At 46.8% G+C, this 19,943-nt stretch overlaps 1 protein-coding gene across 1 annotated transcript in view; it reads left to right on the top strand.

Annotated features, from left to right (window-relative positions):
- The window catches only part of ONECUT2 (one cut homeobox 2), a gene marked incomplete at both ends in the record, with an annotated part of 37,917 nt that extends 22,397 nt beyond the window's left edge, over nt 1-15,520 (top strand). The window contains one exon of the mRNA XM_079717086.1: nt 15,234-15,520. Within this exon, the coding sequence (XP_079573212.1) occupies nt 15,234-15,520 (287 nt within the window). The remainder of the gene's footprint in view (nt 1-15,233) is intronic.
- Nucleotides 15,521-19,943: the final 4,423 nt, after the last annotated feature.

A 19,943-nucleotide genomic window follows, 5' to 3' on the forward strand; every position in this document is an offset into this window, starting at 1 on the left:
ATTATTTTCTAAAAGCTTAATTGTTTTGCCATTTACACTAAGGTCTGTGACCCATACAGAACTTCTTTTTTATGTATGACATGAAGTAGGGGGCCAAGAATTAAGCCCTGCCCCAATGCCTATCTAATTACCCTAGCTCCATTATTAGAAAGAATACCTTCCCTCATGTTCTGACGTGCGAATCTTCTCATTAAATCCCATATCCATAGGTGTATAGATCTGTTTGTAGGCTTTCTGTTCTGTTACACTGGTCTAGTTGTATATCCTTGTCCCAATACTACACAATTAGAGTCTTATTAGAGGTCTTGATAGTTAATACAGCAAGTCCTTCCATCTGCTCTTCTTCATCAAGAATAGCTTGACTAGGGAATTCCCTGGCAGTCCAGGGGTCAGGACTCTGCACTTCCACTGCAGGAAACCCAGGTTCCATCCCTGGTTGGGGAACTAGGATCCCACAAGCCATGCGGTGTGGCCAAAACAAACAAACAAAACCCCAGAAAGAATAGCTTGACTCTTCTTTGATTTTTTGCATCCTCACATTGATTGTATTTTTTTTTTAATTTACTTTTGGCTGCTTTGGGTCTCTGTTGCTGTGCGCGGGCTTTCTCTAGTTGGGGCAAGCGGGGGCTACTCTTCATTGTGGTGTGTTGGCTTCTCATTGCGGTGGCTTCTCTTGTTGTGGAGCACAGGCTCTTAGCCCACAGGCTTCAGTAGTTGTGGCATATGGGCTCAGTAGCTGTGTCTTGCAGGCTCTAGAGCGCAGGCTCAGTAGTTGTGGCGCACGGGCTTAGTTGCTCTGTGGCATGTGGAGTCTTCCCGGACCAGGGCTCGAACCTGTGTCCCCTGCATTGGCAGGCAGATTCTTAACCACTGTGCCACCAGGGAAGTCCTCGCATAGATTTTAGAATCAGCTTGTCAAATCCCAAAAACTGAAAGGAAAGAAGAAAGAAAGGGAAGGAGAGAAATCTGCTGAGATTTTTATTAAAGATTTGGTTGGATCTATAGATCAACGTGGAGAGAATTAAACTTTTTACAATATTGAGTCTTCCAATCCATTTATTTAGTACTTTTTAATTTCTCTAACAAAGTTTATAGTTGTCTTTGTCAACGTTTTACATACCTATTGTTAGATTTATTTCTATGTACTTGATGTTTTAATCCTATCATAAATGGTAGCGTCTTCGTTTTCTGTTTGTTGTGTTATATAGAAATATAGTTGATTTTTGTCTATGGATCTTGAGTCTAGGAACCTTGCTAAATTCTCATATTCATTCTAATAGTTTATCTGTGTATCATCTTGGATTTTCTATGGATGTTAATCAATATTGATGTTTGTATGTTCATCTTAAAACTGACCACCTTATTGAGCTTTCTTATTAGTTCTAATAATTTGAGTATTGAAGCTTTTGGGTTTTCTCGGTTAAAAAATCATATTAACTTATTTTTATGAGGGTTCTGTTTCTGCCTAGAGAAGCAAGATAGGGTAGCTGTTAGGTCCAAGGAGTTTGGAATCTGACTACCCGAGTTTGAAACCCAACTCTGTTACTTCCTATGTAATCTTAAGTAATTTGCTTAATCCTCTGTGACTCAGGATAATTCATTGTAAACCACCTCATACGTTGATTTTAAAAATTAAATGAGTTAGTACAACTTCAAAAATGCCCATCAAATCATGAGCACTCAGTTTATGTCGAATTTTGTCATTTTATCAATTAGTTTCATTCCTTTTAAAATTCCCACTTCTTATTGTTTTTTTCTTATTTTATTGCATTGGCTACTTTTCCAGGATAATACTGAATGATACTGGTAATTTCAGGCCTCACCTGAAACTTAACACATTGAAATGTTCCTTCTAGGTTTTTTTTTTTAGTTGTTTTGTTTTTCATAATTTGACATATATGTAATCATCTTTAACTGCACTTGTGAATCTGGTATTAAATTCTGCAAGGGGGAGATATTTTCCAGTAGAATTTCCTTTTTTTAAACTATGCTGTTTACATAATGATGAAAATCATTAATAATGGAATTATTTCTTTTTAAACATCATTGAAATCCTGTTACAAAAGGAGGCACCAACCCTTCTACCTTCCTGAAGATTCATTGGTGTAGCCTTTCCAAAAAGGTGCTGATTGTTAATGTAATGATACCCCTTTGGACGTTTGGGATATGTTCAAGAGTATTCATAGCCACACAGAGCTGTTGGCCAGTCCTTTTTTAGGACAGTATCACATTCTTGAGCTTTTAATTTTGCTATATTCCAAGGAAGCTGGAGCATGTCTTCAGTTTTCTTTTCATAAAGAGTATACAGATACACTTTTTGAGTCATTATATAACTAAGAGTGCTTCCCTGCAGCAAAGACCACCTGAACTGCATAAATTCTAACATTACAACTATGGTATCAATTTTGCTCTTAATTTCCTCCAATGCTATGTATTTCTTATTTTCCTGCAGAATTTTTTTTGTCTTTCCCATCTCTTATCTTAATTGTGTTTTCTTTATTACCTACTATTATTTATAGAGTTCTGTCTTGTTTTCTTCTTAATCATTTTCTGTTCCTGTTTCATAGAAGCCATCTCTTTTTGCATTATCTTGAGATACTGAATGATTCTCTAAAATGTTCTTTAAGTTTCTATAAGATATTTTCAGATGAATTTTCTCTGATTTCAGTTGGTGGTCTGTTTTCCAATATTTTCCATCTCTTTCCTTTTGTCCTATGTATTCATACTCAAATGAGAAAAACCCAGTCAGGCCTGATCTAGTTCATAGGAAGGGTGTGTGTTGTCCTCACAGCCTCCTTTCTGCATGTTGGTGCCCTCACCCTTGTAGACCTACACTAAATTGCCAATTGATATACCTAACCCAGCTCCTACAGTCTAACCAGTTTTCTTGTAATTTGGCCCTGCTGGACTGACATGGATTCATCTCCTGCGTCCATTCCTCAGCTGCTGACAAGCTGGTCAAATGGTGTAAGTGCATCAATCCCCAAGATACCAAGCGCCAAATCTTCCTCTTGTCCTTACGCTCACCTGGAGCACTCTTTGGAAACTATACCTCCCAGGGTTCGATCTACCACTGGAGTCCCTCTTCTACCCACCCCACCCTCAATTTTTTTGCCCAGTTGTCTACTGAGAGTTGCAGTTCTCAGTTAGTAGGTAGAAAGGAGTGGATAGCACTCTGGCTGTTTCAAAAGGCATCACCTATCAAGTTGAGTGATGGCTGCTTAATTTGAATTTCTGAACAGCTGGAGGACTCAGGTGTTATTTTTTCAATCCAATTCCACTGGCCTTGTGTTTAGATGAGAATTCCTCAGAAACGCCCCTGTGCAGGTGGACGGCAGTCCTAGTGTTCAGTTTGGTGAGTTTTACCTTTCATTCTAGGTCTTCGAGATCATTTTAGTGGGAAGTTAGGAGAGGCTATACTGGGTTCTCCTAACCACTTTTAGTGAGATGTTCTATCCAGAATTGAATATTTGTTTTAGCAACTCACAACCTCCTGGATAGCTTGCCAAGTACAGATATGCAGCAGATCTAAAGGTCTGTCTTTGCTAGGCTTCTTCGTAGGCAGAATAGATGACCAGGAATCGTGATTTCAAAGGCTGAGTGCCCCCTAAAGATTTATTCTAATAGCCAAGGGGGAAATAAAAACACCACTGAACTAGTAATAAGGGAATCTGGGTTCTCAGGGCTCGGTCACTGACTCCCTGTGGTCAGCGTTGGGCAAATCATGACGCCTCTAAGAGCCCCAGACTCCTTATATCTAAAATAAAGGATAGGACCAAATGGTCTCTAACATCCTGCCCTTCTAGGACTTGGTGGTTTTACCAGCTGGCCTGGAACATCTGCTGTTAGAAACCTGTTCCTTGGGGCTCCCCTTTTACTCCCAGAGTTTCTGCTGAAAGGGAAGCCGAGGAGGAGAAGGCACATCCACGCTGGGTGAGCAAGCCCCAGCTACAGGCAGAACCTGCTGGGAGGGACAGTAGGAGGAGTGGGCAACTCGGGTGTAGAGGACTGGTGACCCTCCCCTGGAGATCCGCCCTCTGTGGCCACACTGGGCCTGTATATAAGCAAGTTTCAGGCATCAAAGGACCCCATTTGCTGAGTCCCCTTCAGTGGCTTTGTATTGAAGGGAAAATAGGGATAGGAAATTAAACTTGTTTTCTTCAGAGGATGTCTTTGAGGCAAGGGAACTGCGAATGGTGACCAGATGGCTGTCTCTCTTGTGACAATAAATAGACCTGGCAGTTGCTGGTTTGTCACAACCAACGTGTCTATAACCCAACCCAAGTGAAGTCACCGGTGGCGGGGTTTTGAGGGAGCGCAGAGAGTTAGCACTTATCACCCATGATTTCCAAATGGGAGGAAGAGGGTACCACAGGGATACCCAGATGGGCAGAGACGTGCCCCAGGTCAGAAGTGAAGCTTAAGGTGGGGCTCAAGCGTTCCGGGCAATGCCAGGCTTCCTGGGGTTCCTGACTTTTCTGCACTTTGGATGCGACCCCTTCCAGAGCCTCCAGAATAAGGGGTGTGTGCTCACGCATGCGTGGTCCCCTGCTCTCTTGTTTTTTTCTCCCTCCTCTCTCTTTGCCCTCTCTCCTCTTTCCCTCCTGCTCTGGCATCTCCCGCCCATAATATTTGCTCTAATAAGCCAGGCAGCAGCTACCTCACTGGCACATGGGTTGTTCAGCCCAGAGTGCCTTGGCTGTCCAGGACAATTTGCTAAATGGTTTAGAGGTTTTTCTCACCACGGAAGGGAGTTAGAAGGGACTGAAAGGAGGGATAAAACCCCAGGGACCAGGAATGACTCCAAATCCATTTGCGCAGTGCAACTTCCCTGTCTCTGTTCTTGGCCACCCAAATGGACGCTGGTCTGGATGTCACTGGCTCTGCTGCCTGAGCGGATGGGCATCTGGTCTGTGAGAAAAGCCAGCTCCAATCTGGAGACAAAGCCATTAAGTTTCCCATTTGACTCAGGCCATGGATGTTTGGAGAAACAAGAGGGAAGTTGGAGTTTAGCTCTCAGGGGCCAAGTTCACCCTACCGGCTCTGTGACCATCTGGACCAAGGTGGCGTTCAATAATAAGGTCAGGAATCAAAGAGAAGCAGGGAAAACTGTAAAGCATCTAACTGCAAACTACTTATAGTTTCCAAATTTTAAAGAGCACAAGATAATCAAATGATGATGAAAAGATGGTGTCCTTTGCAGCCCCTCCCCCTTCATCAAGCCCTCCCGCCTCCCCGGTGAGTGATTGGTGCGCCACCTTCTGGCCTCAGTGGCCAGTGCTCAGAGCCTGAGCCCCAAGTCCTGTGTGTCACACTCCTCCTCTCCAGGTCCCTATAGCAGTGTGCCAGCACCTCTCTGCTGGCCCGAGAAGCCTGCATCGATGGCATTGTTCAGCACTCATGGCTTCCTGAACATTAAGTATGTACTATCAGAGTATGTAACTCTTCTATTCTTGCTTCCCTATTTGAATGCAAGGGATGCTGTTATTATTTTAAAAGCTCTTGAATATGCAAATTAGTTCCAGAGGAAGGGAGCCTTCCTGGCCGCCATCACTCCTCCCATCCTGACAGTAACAAAGGGAAGTGAAAGGAGTTGATTCCCCTCTTCTTACCTCAAAACCCCACAGAATGCTCCGAACAAGGCTGGAGGTACAAATACGACCTTACTTTTGTCATTGACTTTTCCAGCATAACCCAGTTGGTTGCCTCAGTTGATCTTTCCAACCCGACTCCAGCCCCTGTGGGTGTGCCCTTGTGGCTGGAGAGGGTTACTCTCCCGCTCTGCCCAGCCCTTGGAAGACGGCAGCTTCAGGCTTTCCAGCTGAAAGCTGGAAACGATTCTCCTTCGGCATCGTTTTCAAACCCATATACTCGGAGGTTAAGTGACCACGCTGAACAATGCACACCCCGATGACTTCCTTCACCACCTCACCCGGTGCCCTGGCGAGATCACACTGAACAATTCAGGGAAAGTATTCACTGAACGCAAGGGCAGTAGAGCATGTCTGCATTATTTATTAGGGGCCAACAATACCCATCATATGTAGAATGTATTTGGACATAAATTAGTTATGTTAGGAAACGCCAGGGGTCCAAAACCTATTAGGATCTCTGACACGTATGTAAAAACACATCACAGTCTTACCTTTTCTACAAGGCTGGGAATTGGCTCTGAGACAGCTTCACAAGGAAAACAAAAATCTTTAACCTTTTGTTTGCTATAAGCCCTCTGAACAGTTCATCTACCGTTGAGTAGGTCTTGGCAAATCATTTCAGACGATGAATTCTTAACCTCACTTTCTCACCCCCCTTCCTCTTTCTTCTTTCTCTATGATGGAAGGAAGGAGATTTACATTTACTGAGCACCTACTGTGCACACCAACATTACAGCTAGCCCCTTGATGTCCAGAGGGGTTTGCATTAGTATCCCCACTTTACAGATGAGGAAACTGAGGCTCAAGGTCATGCAGCTGATAAGTGGTTAACGTGGAATTTGAAACCAGGTCATGACTTCAAGCTGAGACTTCTTACCCTACATTTGACTCCCTGCCTGGGCAGAAAGGCAACAGCCGTTCTTTGCTTCTTTGTCGGCTGTATATCACCACAGGAATGCCACGTAACACAGAACCACAAAACCGGTGGCATAAAGCCATGAACGTTTATTTTTGCTCAGGAGTCTATGGGTCAGCTGGGCAGTTCTGCTGGTCCAGGCCATGCTTGAGGGGTCTCAGCTGGGCTCGCTGCAGTCAGCTGCTGGGGCAGCTGGGGTGGGCTGACCCAGGCTGGCCTGGGCTTGTCATGTGGCGGCCAGAGCTCCAAGAGCGTGAACAAAGCACTCGGCTTCTCGAGGCCTGGGCTATCCCTTCTGCCACATCCAGTTGGCCAAAGCAAATCGCCAGACCAGCCCAGATCCAGGAAAGACAGACAAACTCCATCCCGTGCTGGAGGGGAGCTGCAGAGTGACATTGCAGGAGATAGGGATGGTGGGACGAGAAGAATTGGGGCCAATTTTGCAATTAGTCAGCCTCACTTCCCACTGTGGGGCTGCCTTGCTTCCTTGGGAGCACCTGCTTCCTGGAAGCCTCAGCTGCCCCATCTCCAAGCCTGTGCTCAGAGCCCTTTCTCATTTGTACTGAGGACGCTGTACAGAATGACTGCGGAGGGGGATTTAAACGGCCAAAGGGGAAGGGGTGCAGTCAGTCTGGCAGGGGTTAAGCCTTCCACTGACTGGTTTAAGCTGAAGCAGGAGGCTTTCAGCATCAGCCAGCACAGGAGGGGAGCCTGGGGGCGGGGCAGCCAGCCTGAGGGCAGAAACCACACTGAGAAAGATTCTTCTAGGCCTACCCCTGAGACTTTGGTGCTTCTTCCAGATACCTCTTGGAGGGTGGCTTTCTGTTGCCCATCCTCGAGCATCTCTGGACATGGTATCATGTTCGTGGAGCCAGAGTTCCCCTCCTCTGCGGGGGCTCGGCCCCTCACCTCCCCACGGGCCTCTGCAAGGACCTCTCTTCGGCCTGTGTGTTTGTGGTTTCCAGGGAGGAGGGTTGGAAGGAAAGGTCCATTTCCGCAGGACACCAGGGCTAACTGGTCGACACGGGAGGTGATGCTGGGCTGTGAGGAAGGAGAAGCGTGGAGCACGGGGGCAGAAGAGGGAAGGGCTGCTGGATTCCTGGAGGACTGGGACGGGCCAGAAAGCTCTTGAGAAAGAGACAGCCAGAGAAGAGCAAACAAATCGGCAAGATCAGAGATGAGAGGACAAGCCAAAGGGGGCCGACGATTCCAGACCTCGACACCACCTTGTACCACGACGGCCCTGCCGCTAACTCACGCTCGGCACCTACTCAGAGCACCTTCACCAGCAGATCATTCATGACCCCTGCGAGGCGGTCCTGGAGGTTAAAGGCCCAGAAGCTTCAAGCCCAGAAGGAAAGAAAAGCCCCGATTCCATTTCCCACTAAGGCAGGTGGGGTAAGTATCCCCCAAAGAGGCACCTGCCCAACATGGGACTTGAGAGTCAGAGTGGATTGTGTATAACAGCTCGCAGGTTAACAGCCAACGATGTCCTTAATTCTTCTGATCCCTCCGGGAGATGTCACTGAGGAAGACAGCATTTGTATGGTACCAGGCAGAGGGAGAGCACCATGGAGGGCAAATCCATCCGAATTATGGAATAGACCCGGAAATCATTTCTGGTCCAGTCACCACAAGGGAGAGGGAGGCCCAGTGATCATACCCAGGTCACACGGCTAGTGAATGGCAGAGCTGAATTTGAACTTAGGTTGGATGGAAACTGCCCTGCCCTCGTCCATTTTAGTTTTCTCCCCCCCGTCAGTTGCCTCAAGAAAAATAAAACTACAAAGGCTTTTGTTTTCAAGTCTGTAATTCATTTCCATGAGACATTTTCCTTTCCTGTCAGCTTGTTGAAGGAGCCCGAGGGACCCTTCCAGTACTCGTAACTCTGTAGCAAATCATGAGATGGGGCCGGATTCTCCAAAAACAAATGGGAGCGTTTCAGCCCAATACAGCAGAAGTTGTTCAACAGGGACCTGAGTTCTTGGGGCAAAATCCCAGTAGCGTGGGTAGTTTCAGCTCCAGAGCAGGGAGAACCGAGGAGTCGGGCCGGTGTTGGGTGCCTCTTACTTCCCCGGCCCCTCAGGACCGAGGGAGGCTGGGAAGGGGTTTCCAGGCCAACGTCTCAGCCCCGACGCTAGTCGTGTCACCCTATACAAGTCACTGAACCTTCACCAACTGCAAAATGGGGATCCACACCTCTGCCCCACGTTCCCGTCAAAGAGCCTGTGGAAAGTGCTGGGACTTCCCCGGCGGTCCAGTGGTTAAGACGCGCCAATGCAGGGGGCACGGGTTCGATCCCTGGTCGGGGAACTAAGATGCCGCATGCCACGGGGTACGGCCAAAAATAAAAAAATAGAGAGGGCTTCCCTGGTGGCGCAGTGGTTGCCAGTCCGCCTGCCATTGCAGGGGACACGGGTTCGTGCCCCGGTTCGGGAGGATCCCACGTGCCGCGGAGCGGCTGGGCCCGTGAGCCATGGCTGCTGAGCCTGCGCGTCCGGAGCCTGTGCTCCGCAACGGGAGAGGCCGCAACAGTGAGAGGCCCGCGTACCACAGAAAAGTAATAATAAAATAAATAGAGAAAGTGCTCATGGGGGTCCAGACCTTGCGTGCCTCTCAGGCTCACCTCACTGACCTCTAGCACCCCACATGAAACCGACAGCCCCAGACCCGACAGGAGCGCCGACGTTCTGTGACTCAGGCGTGAGGATGGAGTTATGGGCGGAGGGAGACGCGCAGGGGCCTTGAAGAGCTGAAGCCCCTGCGGCTGTGGGACCAGGCGTTAAAGCGAAGCGTGGTTCCGATGACCCCCGGCCTGGATCTGCCTCGTAGAACTAGCTCCTTACCACCCCCCTTACCCTGCAGACACCCACAGCCGAGGTCGCTCCGCCCGCCCGCGTCTAGGCACGGGCCCTCCCAGAGGAGACCAGGGCGAAAACCAGGCGGGCGGCGCAGAGGTGGCGGCCCTCCCCAGCTTTGCTCCTCCCTCCCCGCCTGCCTCCCTTCCCCTCCCCGCGGCTCCGGCCCTGGCTTCCCACAGCTCTCCACCCCTAGCAGGCAAATAACAAAGACCTTTGTCCCAAGAAGGAAAATTAGGGGTGGGTGAAAATGAGGCTTTTCCATCAGAGAAACGACACAGTCACTGCCCTCTGGGGTCTGCGCCAGGGCCCTCCCCGGGGTGACGCACTGCTTTCCGTGGCCTCCTTAATATTATTTCTTGAGTCTCTCACCGCCCCTCACCCTGCCTCACCTGCCTGTGAGCCCCCTCCTGATGGGAATGTCTTCTGGCTTTACAACCTTGCCACGTGCCTGACGGGGCGCGCCTTCGTGCTGCCCATGTGCGGGCGCTGGACAGCGCTGTGGCCAGTTCCCCTGGACGCCCGAGGACAGCTGGGCTCCTGAGAATACCCAGGAGCAGCCTGACCGTGTGCGGAGCAGCGAGAAAGGGCCCGTGGTAGAGAGAAGTTCTTCTTTCTCTCCTGGTTTAGGAAGATCAGCTCCAGGGAAGTGGCGCATGCTTGGAGATGCACTTTCGTCTCTGACCCTCCGAGGGTGGCCACCTGGGAAAAGGTGAATTCGCATCTCGCGATCTCGGCGGGGAGGGCTTGTGCCTTGAACCAGGGCTTCCCTTTTTTTTTTTTTTTTTTTTTTTTTTTTCCGTGGCTCACGGGCCCAGCCGCTTCGCGGCATGTGGGATCTTCCCGGACCGGGGCACGAACCCGTGTCCCCTGCATCGGCAGGCGGACTCTCAACCACTGCGCCACCAGGGAAGCCCAGGGCTTCCCTTCTTATTATTTCACCCTGGGAACCCAGTGGTTTGAAAAATGTGTCTACCCAGGCCCCTACTTAGGCAGTAGCTGTCACCTCTTTTACTAATCACAGATACCTCTAACTGTATATACGTGCCAGTCTCAGGTCCTGGTCCACGGGGGACAGGCAGCCTTCTCCATATGAGCTGATATTGTTCCTGCCCCCAAAAGGAGGGAAAAGGCACTGTAGCCCCAGTAGGTGGCCTCATTGTGGGCAAAAACTGTCTTTGAAATAGAAATGAGCCCTCAAACCTCCAGGACCCACACAGGGACCACTTCCCCGGGAGAGGAAGGAAGATGGAGAATCTTCCCGTCAGGCAACATACACATCACCCCATGGTACGCCCTCCCTGCTTCCTTCCTAGAAGGGAGGGGGAGAAGCAGATCCCAGTGCCTGCAGGAGTCTGGGCTGACCTCTCACCCTCCTGGAGTTTATCGTGATTGGCGGGAACTCACTCCATCCACACCACTGATGAACACCGTCTGTTGGGTTTCTAACAAACATTCCTGGGCCGTAGGGAGCTACTTGGCATTTCCCTAGCTGTTTTTTTTGTTTGTTTGTTTGTTTTTTTGCGGTACTTGGGCCTCTCACTGTTGTGGCCTCTCCCCTCTCCCGTTGCGGAGCACAGGCTCCAGACGCGCAGGCTCAGCGGCCATGGTTCACGGGCCCAGCCGCTCCGCGGCATGTAGGATCCTCCCGGACCGGGGCACGAACCCGTGTCCGCTGCATCGGCAGGCGGACTCTCAACCACTGCGCCACCAGGGAAGCCCTCCCTAGCTCTTTTGAAATGGGCATTTGTAGCGTATAATGTTCTAACACCAGTACCATTTACACTCTGACTGTGCCTCTGGGCAAAGCTGGCTTCACACCTTGTCTGAGAAATTCTGAGGTTCCCACCTTCCTGCCAGCTTCCAGATATCATTCAATCTGTCTACTTTTTCTTAGACTTTCAAAGCAGGTGTTTGCCCTCTTGTTTGTATTTTCCTTCAGCTCCTGACCAACTGCTTTTGTAAGAATCGTGAGGTGGCAACTGCCAGCTGTGAGGACTTGGGGCAGGTTATGTACCTGCAGCCTCATTATTTTGGGCTTTTGGACTTGCCGTACATTGGCAGACCACAGGCTGCAGCTTTGCATTTGTTGGCGTAGAGTCTGTTGGCTTTGGAGAGCTGTCGGGAAAGCATACACAGGATCTGATGATCTGTTCTCTCTCTGCAGGTTGCTGAACGTTAAACTTTTAACATTTGTTTCTTAAATCATATGTAGATATATCTTCAGATATAACCTGACAGGCCAACATGGACCTGCATCAATACTGTCTAAACTCCCTATTAAAAGTGCAGATACACCACCACACCAGTCAGAAGGACCATCATTAAAAAGTCTACAAATAATAAATGCTGGAGAAGGTGTGGAGAAAAGGGAACCCTCCTACACTGTTGCCGGGAATGTAAATTGGTGGAGCCTCTATGGCAAACAGTATGGAGGTTCCTTAGAAAACTAAAAATAGGACTTCCTGGCAGTCCAGTGGTTAAGACTCCACACTTCCAATGCAGGGGGGTGTGGGTTTGATCCCTGGTCGGGAACCTAGGATCCCCCATGCCAAAAACTTTAAAAAAAACAAAACTAAAAATAGAGCTACCATATGACCCTGAAACCCCACTCCTGGGAATATATCCAGAGAAAACTCTTAGTTTGAAAAGATATATGCACCCCAATGTTCATAGCAGCACTATTTACCATAGCCAAGACGTGGAAGCAACATAAATATCCATTGACAGATTAATGGATAAAGAAGATGTGGTACACACACACACACACACACACACAATGGAATACTACTCAGCCATAAAAAGAATGAAATAATGCCATCTGCAGCAACATGGATGGACCTAGAGATTATCATATTAAGTGAAGTAAGTCAGACAGAGAAAGACAAATACATGATATCACTTATATGTGGAATCTAAAAAGTGATACAGATGAACTTATTTACAAACAAAAAATAGATCACAGACGTAGAAAACAAACTTATGGTTACCAAAGGGGATAGCAGGGGATGGGGAGGGAGAGATAAATTAGGAGTTTGGAATTAATATGCACACTACTGTATATAAAATAAAGAACAAGGACCTACTGTACAGCACAGGGAACTATATTCAATATCTCTCCAGATTCCAGAACACTGCCCCTCCAGGTAAAAGTCAGAATCTCTGGGGGGTAGAACCTCCAAGGCTGCCGTGCAGATAGAGTCCCTCTAGGGTGCCAATGGCGTGGGGTGCCATTTCTGTAGGGGAGAAAGATGGACAGACCCAAGGGCTGGATTCTTGCCCTGGGTCTGCAGCCAACTTGGAATGTGGCCTCAGGTCAATCGCTTACACCCTCAGGTCTCCATTTATTTCATTTTAAAATGAGAATAATTCTCTGCTTATCTTCCTCAGGGTTACTGGGGTGATGCAGCCAGAGGGAAGGTGGGGAGGGAGCATTCACACACTTTGCCTCACGTACGCCTCTACAGAGGTGAGCACCTTATTTCCATTATGCAGGTGAAGAAGACGGGCACTGAAAGGTTAAGTCATTTACCGAGGTCCCAAGTCTTGTAGGTGAAGGAGTGCAGGTGAGAGAATCCAGGCGTCTGGTTCCAGAACATTCCATTCCATCAGGGTTCTCCTCTGAGATTTTAGAAATCAGGTAGATGCTCGCTAGTCAAACCGAGGCATATGGACGAGCAGCAGCAGCATCACCTGGGAGCTCATTAGAAATGCAGGTTCTCAGGCCCCGCCTGGCTTGACTGCCTCAGAACCTGCATTTGAGCAAGCTTTCCAGATGATCCCTGTGTACCTTGAACTTTAGAAGCACTGTTGTAGAGGATTGCACTGGAGAGAGGAAGTCTACAGAGGAGGTTATGGTAAATATCCAAAAATCCAACAAAAGTGTAAGATCCTCCCAGGGATAATCAAAGAAGAAATCATTACCGGGAAATTCCTGTGGGAGACGGGTGACTGTAAGCCGTTTCAGCCCTTTCTCTCTGAGTTCCCATTTCGGGGGAAGCGCCCCTTATCTGAAAACGTCCAAACCTCCCAAGAGAATGGGGTTTGGGGTGGAAACATACTGTTTTTATAGGTGTGTATGTGTGTGTTGTGTTTAATTTTCAAAGGTAATATGTTTACTTTGATAAACGAGAGAAGGAAAAGTTAGGAAGAGAGGGTTCCGCAAAGCTGACGTAGCCCAACAGTGTTCCTTTTCGAAGGTTCTCCTGTTCCTGCCCTTTTTATCATGGCTCTTCACTTATTTCAGGAGTGATCCTTCATGGCGGATAGCATCCACCGGGGAGGATGGCCAGTTGGGTAGGGGGAAGTTCAGCTTCCAGAATATCTTTTCTATGAGTGTTGGTCCTTAAGTTAAATCCAAAGACCCATCAGTTTGAAGGATGTTCCCCTGATACTCAAACTGCAGCCAGTGGCCCCACTATACTGAATGCTCCCTGCAGAATGCAAAGAGTAGAAAATGTCCTGACCCTAAAGCTCAGAAGCAAAACTCACAAATCAGGGCTTTGAGAAGTATGAAAAGGCTTCCAGACAGCACTCCAGAAGACTGCTAGCCTTAGGGGAATGTCAGTTGAGTACAAAGAAATTCTCAACCTGGAGCCAGAATATCCAGTAGGATTTGATCCAGGGAAGGATGCTCAAAGCCGGCTCTCTGCTCCCTCCTCGCCTTTCCTGGATTAGCTCTGTTGAGGAGGCACAAAACCCCTGGATGAGCTGTGGTTTCTGTCCAGTGATTTTAACACATATTCCCGTGTTTAAATTTGTGATTTGTATGCACAATATTATTTAGCCCTTAAAAGTTACTTTTCTGAGACCCAATCTGTCTGTGAAGTGTGCAAATTCCTGAAAGAGTCAAGACACCACTTGTCATCAGCATCCCAAGCATTCATTTATGTCCGTGGCTCCAAAAAGAGCCAGTCGGAAATATCACACAGACCTGATCCCTGCCTTCTAGAAACTTGTAGGGTAAGGCAGAGGTAGTGACACATAAATTAATGTCCTGGCTGCATATGGCACCCCAGATGTGGATACCCATCTACTGAATCAGAGACTCTGCATCTACTAATTGACACATCTAGGGCCCTAAAATAATCCACTGTAAATTTGGGTTCTTTTGCCAACCTCAGCCTTGGTCTTCTTGTACTGGCTTCTTGTACAGACCAGCCAAATTAAAACTGGTTAAACAAATTTTTTCACAGTCTTTCCCTCCCTGTTTGATTTGATTTTATTTTTTTTCAAAAGTCTAGAAGAAGGGGATTTGGGGTCGGGATGATACCATCATTCTGTCACTTCTAATTTCATTCTGTTAACAATTCTTTGAGTCACGAGGGTGGAAGCTTTGATTCTGAGAAATTACACACTTTTAAGTTTTGACTCCAGAAAGTCACTGTGGCTCATCTGTAAACAATTCCAGAGGGTGACCATGAAAGAGGAACTTAGTACCCAGGCTTCCCCCTGGGGAAGTCACCGATCCCTTCAGAGCACCTGATTTCACAGGTAAAGAGTTTTAAGGGGGTGGCAGTGGGCGGTAGGGAGTGAAAGAGAAAGCATTTGGTTCAAAACCAGACTGTGTAGGCAGCGCTGCTCTTTTCTCCTTTCTCCCTTCCCCCACTAACCGATGCTTTCCATCACCCGTAGATGAACTGGGAAGGCTGGTTATTGACAGCTGGCCAATTTGCACGATAAAGTTTAACAGTTTACATCCCCTTTGACTTTACATCCCCATTGATTTTGTCAGTGTTCTCAATGGATCCCGTTCTCGGTTCTCACGCTCGCACTGACTCTCTCCTTCTTCTCTTCCCCTTCAAGCATGCAAACGCAAAGAGCAAGAACCAAACAAAGACAGGAACAATTCCCAGAAGAAATCCCGCCTGGTGTTCACCGACCTCCAACGCCGAACACTCTTCGCCATCTTCAAGGAGAACAAACGCCCATCCAAGGAGATGCAGATCACCATTTCCCAGCAGCTGGGCCTGGAGCTTACGACCGTCAGCAACTTCTTCATGAATGCCCGGCGCCGCAGCCTGGAGAAGTGGCAGGACGATCTGAGCACAGGGGGCTCCTCGTCCACCTCCGGCACCTGTACCAAAGCGTGATGGAAGGACTCTCAGTTGGGCACAAGTCACCTCCAGATGAGGACAACAGATACCAAAAGAAAATGCAAAGGAAAAAGACGCTGGATTCTTAGCTGGGGCCCTTCACTGGTGATTTGAAAGCACAATTCTCTTGAAAAGAAAATTCTATTCTAGCTGTAATCATAGGCCAGGTGTTCTTTTTGTTCATTGGTTTTTAGTGGCTATGGAGTCCAAGTGCAAGCTGAAAACTAATCTCTTTGAACCGGACATTGTGTTCTGAGCGAGTGTGCTAAGCACCTCAGAAACCCAAATGGGGCCTTTCTGCAGCAAGTCAGTTTCAGTGTGGTGTCAATCAAGCTCAGGATTGCTTAGAATGTCAACGGTCCCACTTTGAGTCCTGCCAACCTCTTGCGGTCAAAGTTCCCATGAGTAATAGCGGGACTTTGGCCTGTGTAAGGACTCTGAGTTTGGGTTCCCAAGATGCTACAATACGAGAAGAATCTAGCAACAAGAATGACCTCATTTGCTTTCCAAGTGCTTAGCCTCATCATACCATAGTTCACCAACGTTCACAGCCATAACATAAAAAAACATCAGAATGACAATTACTGAGCACAAGTTTTAAATACGGAAGTTAAAAAAGAATCCGAGGACCTGTTTTTCCAACTCAGGCATCTTTTTCATGGAATGGTTTAGAAAGCTTTAAGTTGATCCAGTTTACAGTTTTCTTTTCCTTACCTCCTGGAAATCTCACGTGGTCTTGGATCCATCAAAAAAAAAAAAAAAAACCAGATCAGTTCACTTGAGCTCAAAGTATCAAGCACAACGAAGATAAACAGAGAAGTAAGGAAGGTTCTGGATTCACCGCATCTCGATTTTCAAGACACCAGTTAGGAAGTCATGAGGGAATCATTGGGAATATGGCTTCAAGCACATTTTGCAGTTTGCTACAAATTCTGTTTGTACATAATGCAGATGCACACTCAGGAGGCCAATTTAACTGTTACAGTACACGGAGCAAATGCAGCATTTTTAAAGATCTAGATTTTTTTAGATCATAAATGTATCCTTCTTGGTTATCTGTCACCTGGTTCCTCCTGTTGTGCATTATGACCACCACATAATACATTCTCACTCTTTCAGATTTGGGTTGTTCCCTTGTCCATCCCATCGGTAGGGATGTTTTCAGTGTTTCATAGCAAGGGAAAAATAAATAATTCAAACCACCATACATGTTACTCATAACCGTCATCTAGTCCTGAATCTCTTCCATTGTTGAATCATCTAGCAAAACAGCTGAATAAATCTGGAGAAAACACAGCACACCAAAGAAGCAGAATACTGCAAACCAAAGACATTTATTACTTGCCATTTTCTAGCCTGAAAAATACTGTGATTACTTCTTAGAAGTCAGAAAACCTCTGCAACTCCGAATGGCATTCAGCTCTTGCATTTGGTTCATCATTGGGCTGAGTGGACCGGCTACGCCAAGGGTGTTAGCCAAGCCACCCAACGAGTGGCTTTCTGGTTCCTGGCTGTCACCTTCCCACGGCAAATGGAAGAGCACCCACAGAACCCTGGGAGATTGCAAAGGTCACCATGTGCATATTTACCAGTGAATGGCCCCAGGTGGGCACCACGGGGGTGTTCAAAGCAAGCCAAACACTGCAATGATTCTTTACAGACACTTGAGACTGACTTTTTTATGAATTACTTAATCGAAACCAAAGAAACTTTTTCTGCACCTACTTCTGCAACAAACAAAACTGTCCCATTAAAATGAATAAATAAATAAAAACGTAAATCACCGAAAATCACCACCAACGAGAAGGAAGCTCGCCAGAAAAGAAAAAAAAAAAACAAACAGAAACAGAAAAACAGCGAGACACACTGTGTTCAAACAGACCTCTTGGGACATTTTTTGGAAGCAGATTTTAAAGAAAGGGTTGAGACAGGAAGAGAAATAAGGAAAAGCCTCCGTGGCTGCTGCTTCATTTGACAACTCATGTGGTAATCTTAAAGTTGAAGATTGTCTTTAATTTGTGCCTATGCAGTTTTTCAAAAGAACACGGAACAGAGCAACAGAAACCTCAACAGCTACAATACCAAAGATGAGGATTTCTCACACCTTTGTTTCAGTTCATTATCTCCTCTTGCCTGGCTTAAATACTAATAGCGCCATTGATCTGTGTAAAGGTAATCAATTTTGTTTCTGAGCAACGAAAGGAAAGGGTCGTTTGTTTGATTTTATTGTTTCCCTATCATTTTGTTTTATGGCTTTCTACCCAACATGGAATCTCTCAAAAGGTTCCATGGAATCCAAGTTTAAGATGTTGGGATACTGAACAGTTCTCCTCTCTGCTCGGCAGAGTGTGGGGAATAATATTGTCACTTGAATGTTATGCTTAATCCTTAGTCTTGGTTCCTTCTATGTTCAGAGTCTCATCATCAGGGGAGGGAAGGGGAGTGAGGGTCAGGGGTAGGGGTCTTGGTGACACATCCTCTCCCAAGCCACAGAACCAAAGAATTTATAGAGGAAGTGACAAGCCTCGTCTTCATGTGATTGCTACATCCTAACAGGGCTTCATTGGGGGTGGGGGAAAACGTGTAAAAATAATTGTCAGTTTCTACTTTTCTATTAGCTTTTTAAAAATCAGCTGTAAAGGTTGCATTTCTAAAGAAAGAGATATATATAATATATGAATACATATATAGATTCAACTTGACACTGGTGATAACCCAAAGTTATTGCTGTTCAAATTCACGTCTTGTTTTTGTCAAGTGCTTCATTTCTTAAGTATTCAGTTCAGAACTTTGCTCATTTCTCATGCCATCCCAGAGTATATTTGCTGCTGTGGATGATTTAGAGTATTCAGATTTCTATGAAAATTCCTGGGAAAGGTTGAAAGTCAAGTTCAAGCATTTCAGCAGTTAACCTGTTGCTAAGTGGATCCACGGGACGAATGAGTTTTATTTGTGTTTTGAGTCTTCTCTATTCTATGTCTCAACCATGATCAGGCTGGTGAGTGAGGTCCATCCACCAGTTCTGGGCCGTGGCCAGGGAGTGTTCATCTTCTCTAACTGCTGGGAAAGCTCAGTGGTCCATTCCCACCAGTTACAGAGATGAGGCCAGCCCAGAGGTGTGTTCTCCAGGAGCCGCCCTGTCCCATCAGGGTGTTCCAGATGCCCCTCAGTAAGTAGATCCACCAAAGGGACTTCTCACAGGGGAAGTCCAACTCCTGCTGCAATGGGTTGGTCAGGTTTCCTCAGGGTGGTAGTGACCAATTAGTTTAGACAAGCCTGTGTGCAGCCACGGCTGGCACTGGGGTGAGGCAGCAGTGTTGGGGGGTGCAGGTGTCTCAGTCCTAGAGAGAAAACACAAGGCAGGGTTTGGGGAGAACCCCAGAGTCCTGCCCTTGGGAATCCCATTGTCTATTATGCCACCTCCTCCCTCCCACTGTGTGGGTCTCCCTTTGCAGGGGTAGCAGCCATGTAGCCACTAAAGAAGGCGACTTTCCATGGCTTCTATAATTCATCCTACCTGGGGATGTTCCTTGACTTTGCCCTGTGTCACTTTGTCTCTCGCTCATTCTCCATGTCTCCTTTGTCAAATGACCAAGAAAAGAGCATATTTCAGCAAGGGAACTCTCCTATGGGTTGATCAAAATGAATTTCAACTTGGGTATCTCTAAATGAATCCTTGTGACTCATGGCCAATGGAAATGCTTGTTCTTCTAGAGATTGGATTGAGGAACCAAGCCTGCTTGCTTTGGTTAGTGATCCTTCGGCATGCTAATGCCAGCATTTGGGTCTCTGGCATCCTATGAAGATGTCTAAACTGAAAAAGTCTGCCTTAGTGGCCTGAGATTTCAACCTTGGTCAAACCAGGTGTAGTCACGTACACCCTCAGTGCTCCCGGTGACCAGAGGAAGATGTCATAATGTAAAAAAAGGCAAGAACTTCCCGCTAGGGACTTTTGATAAATCTCATACCAGATAATGCCATACCAGAGAGAAGTGCTTGCTTCTAAACAATTATTTACGTACATATATAAATACATGTGTGTATCTATATGTCTGTGTATTGAAAAATTAAGCCCTACAGAATTTCAATTTGTTAAAAAGGTGAAAGAAAAAAAAACCCTGCAAACCGGAAGGTAATGGAATTTGACCCAGTAAGTTTCCTCAAACATTTTTAAACCTTATTTTAAGTTAATAATTTCAGAAAAAAATAACTCTTTGGACTTCAGCGTTTAACCTGTTGGATTGGGGGTCCATTTCCTCAATCCAAGAAAAATTTCAGGCATGCCTCAGCCATCAGCAATGAAAGGGGCAGTGTGAAGGGACAGTTCTGACCCAAAATTCACATGCTCGAAGCAACAGAAATCCAAAGGCTATCGAGTGGAAAATTCTTTATTTCTTTAGGGAAGTAGGCTTGCTTACTT

This window comes from Hyperoodon ampullatus, assembly GCF_949752795.1.
Source record: "Hyperoodon ampullatus genome assembly, chromosome: 13".
Classification (NCBI taxonomy): Eukaryota; Metazoa; Chordata; class Mammalia; order Artiodactyla; family Ziphiidae; genus Hyperoodon; species Hyperoodon ampullatus.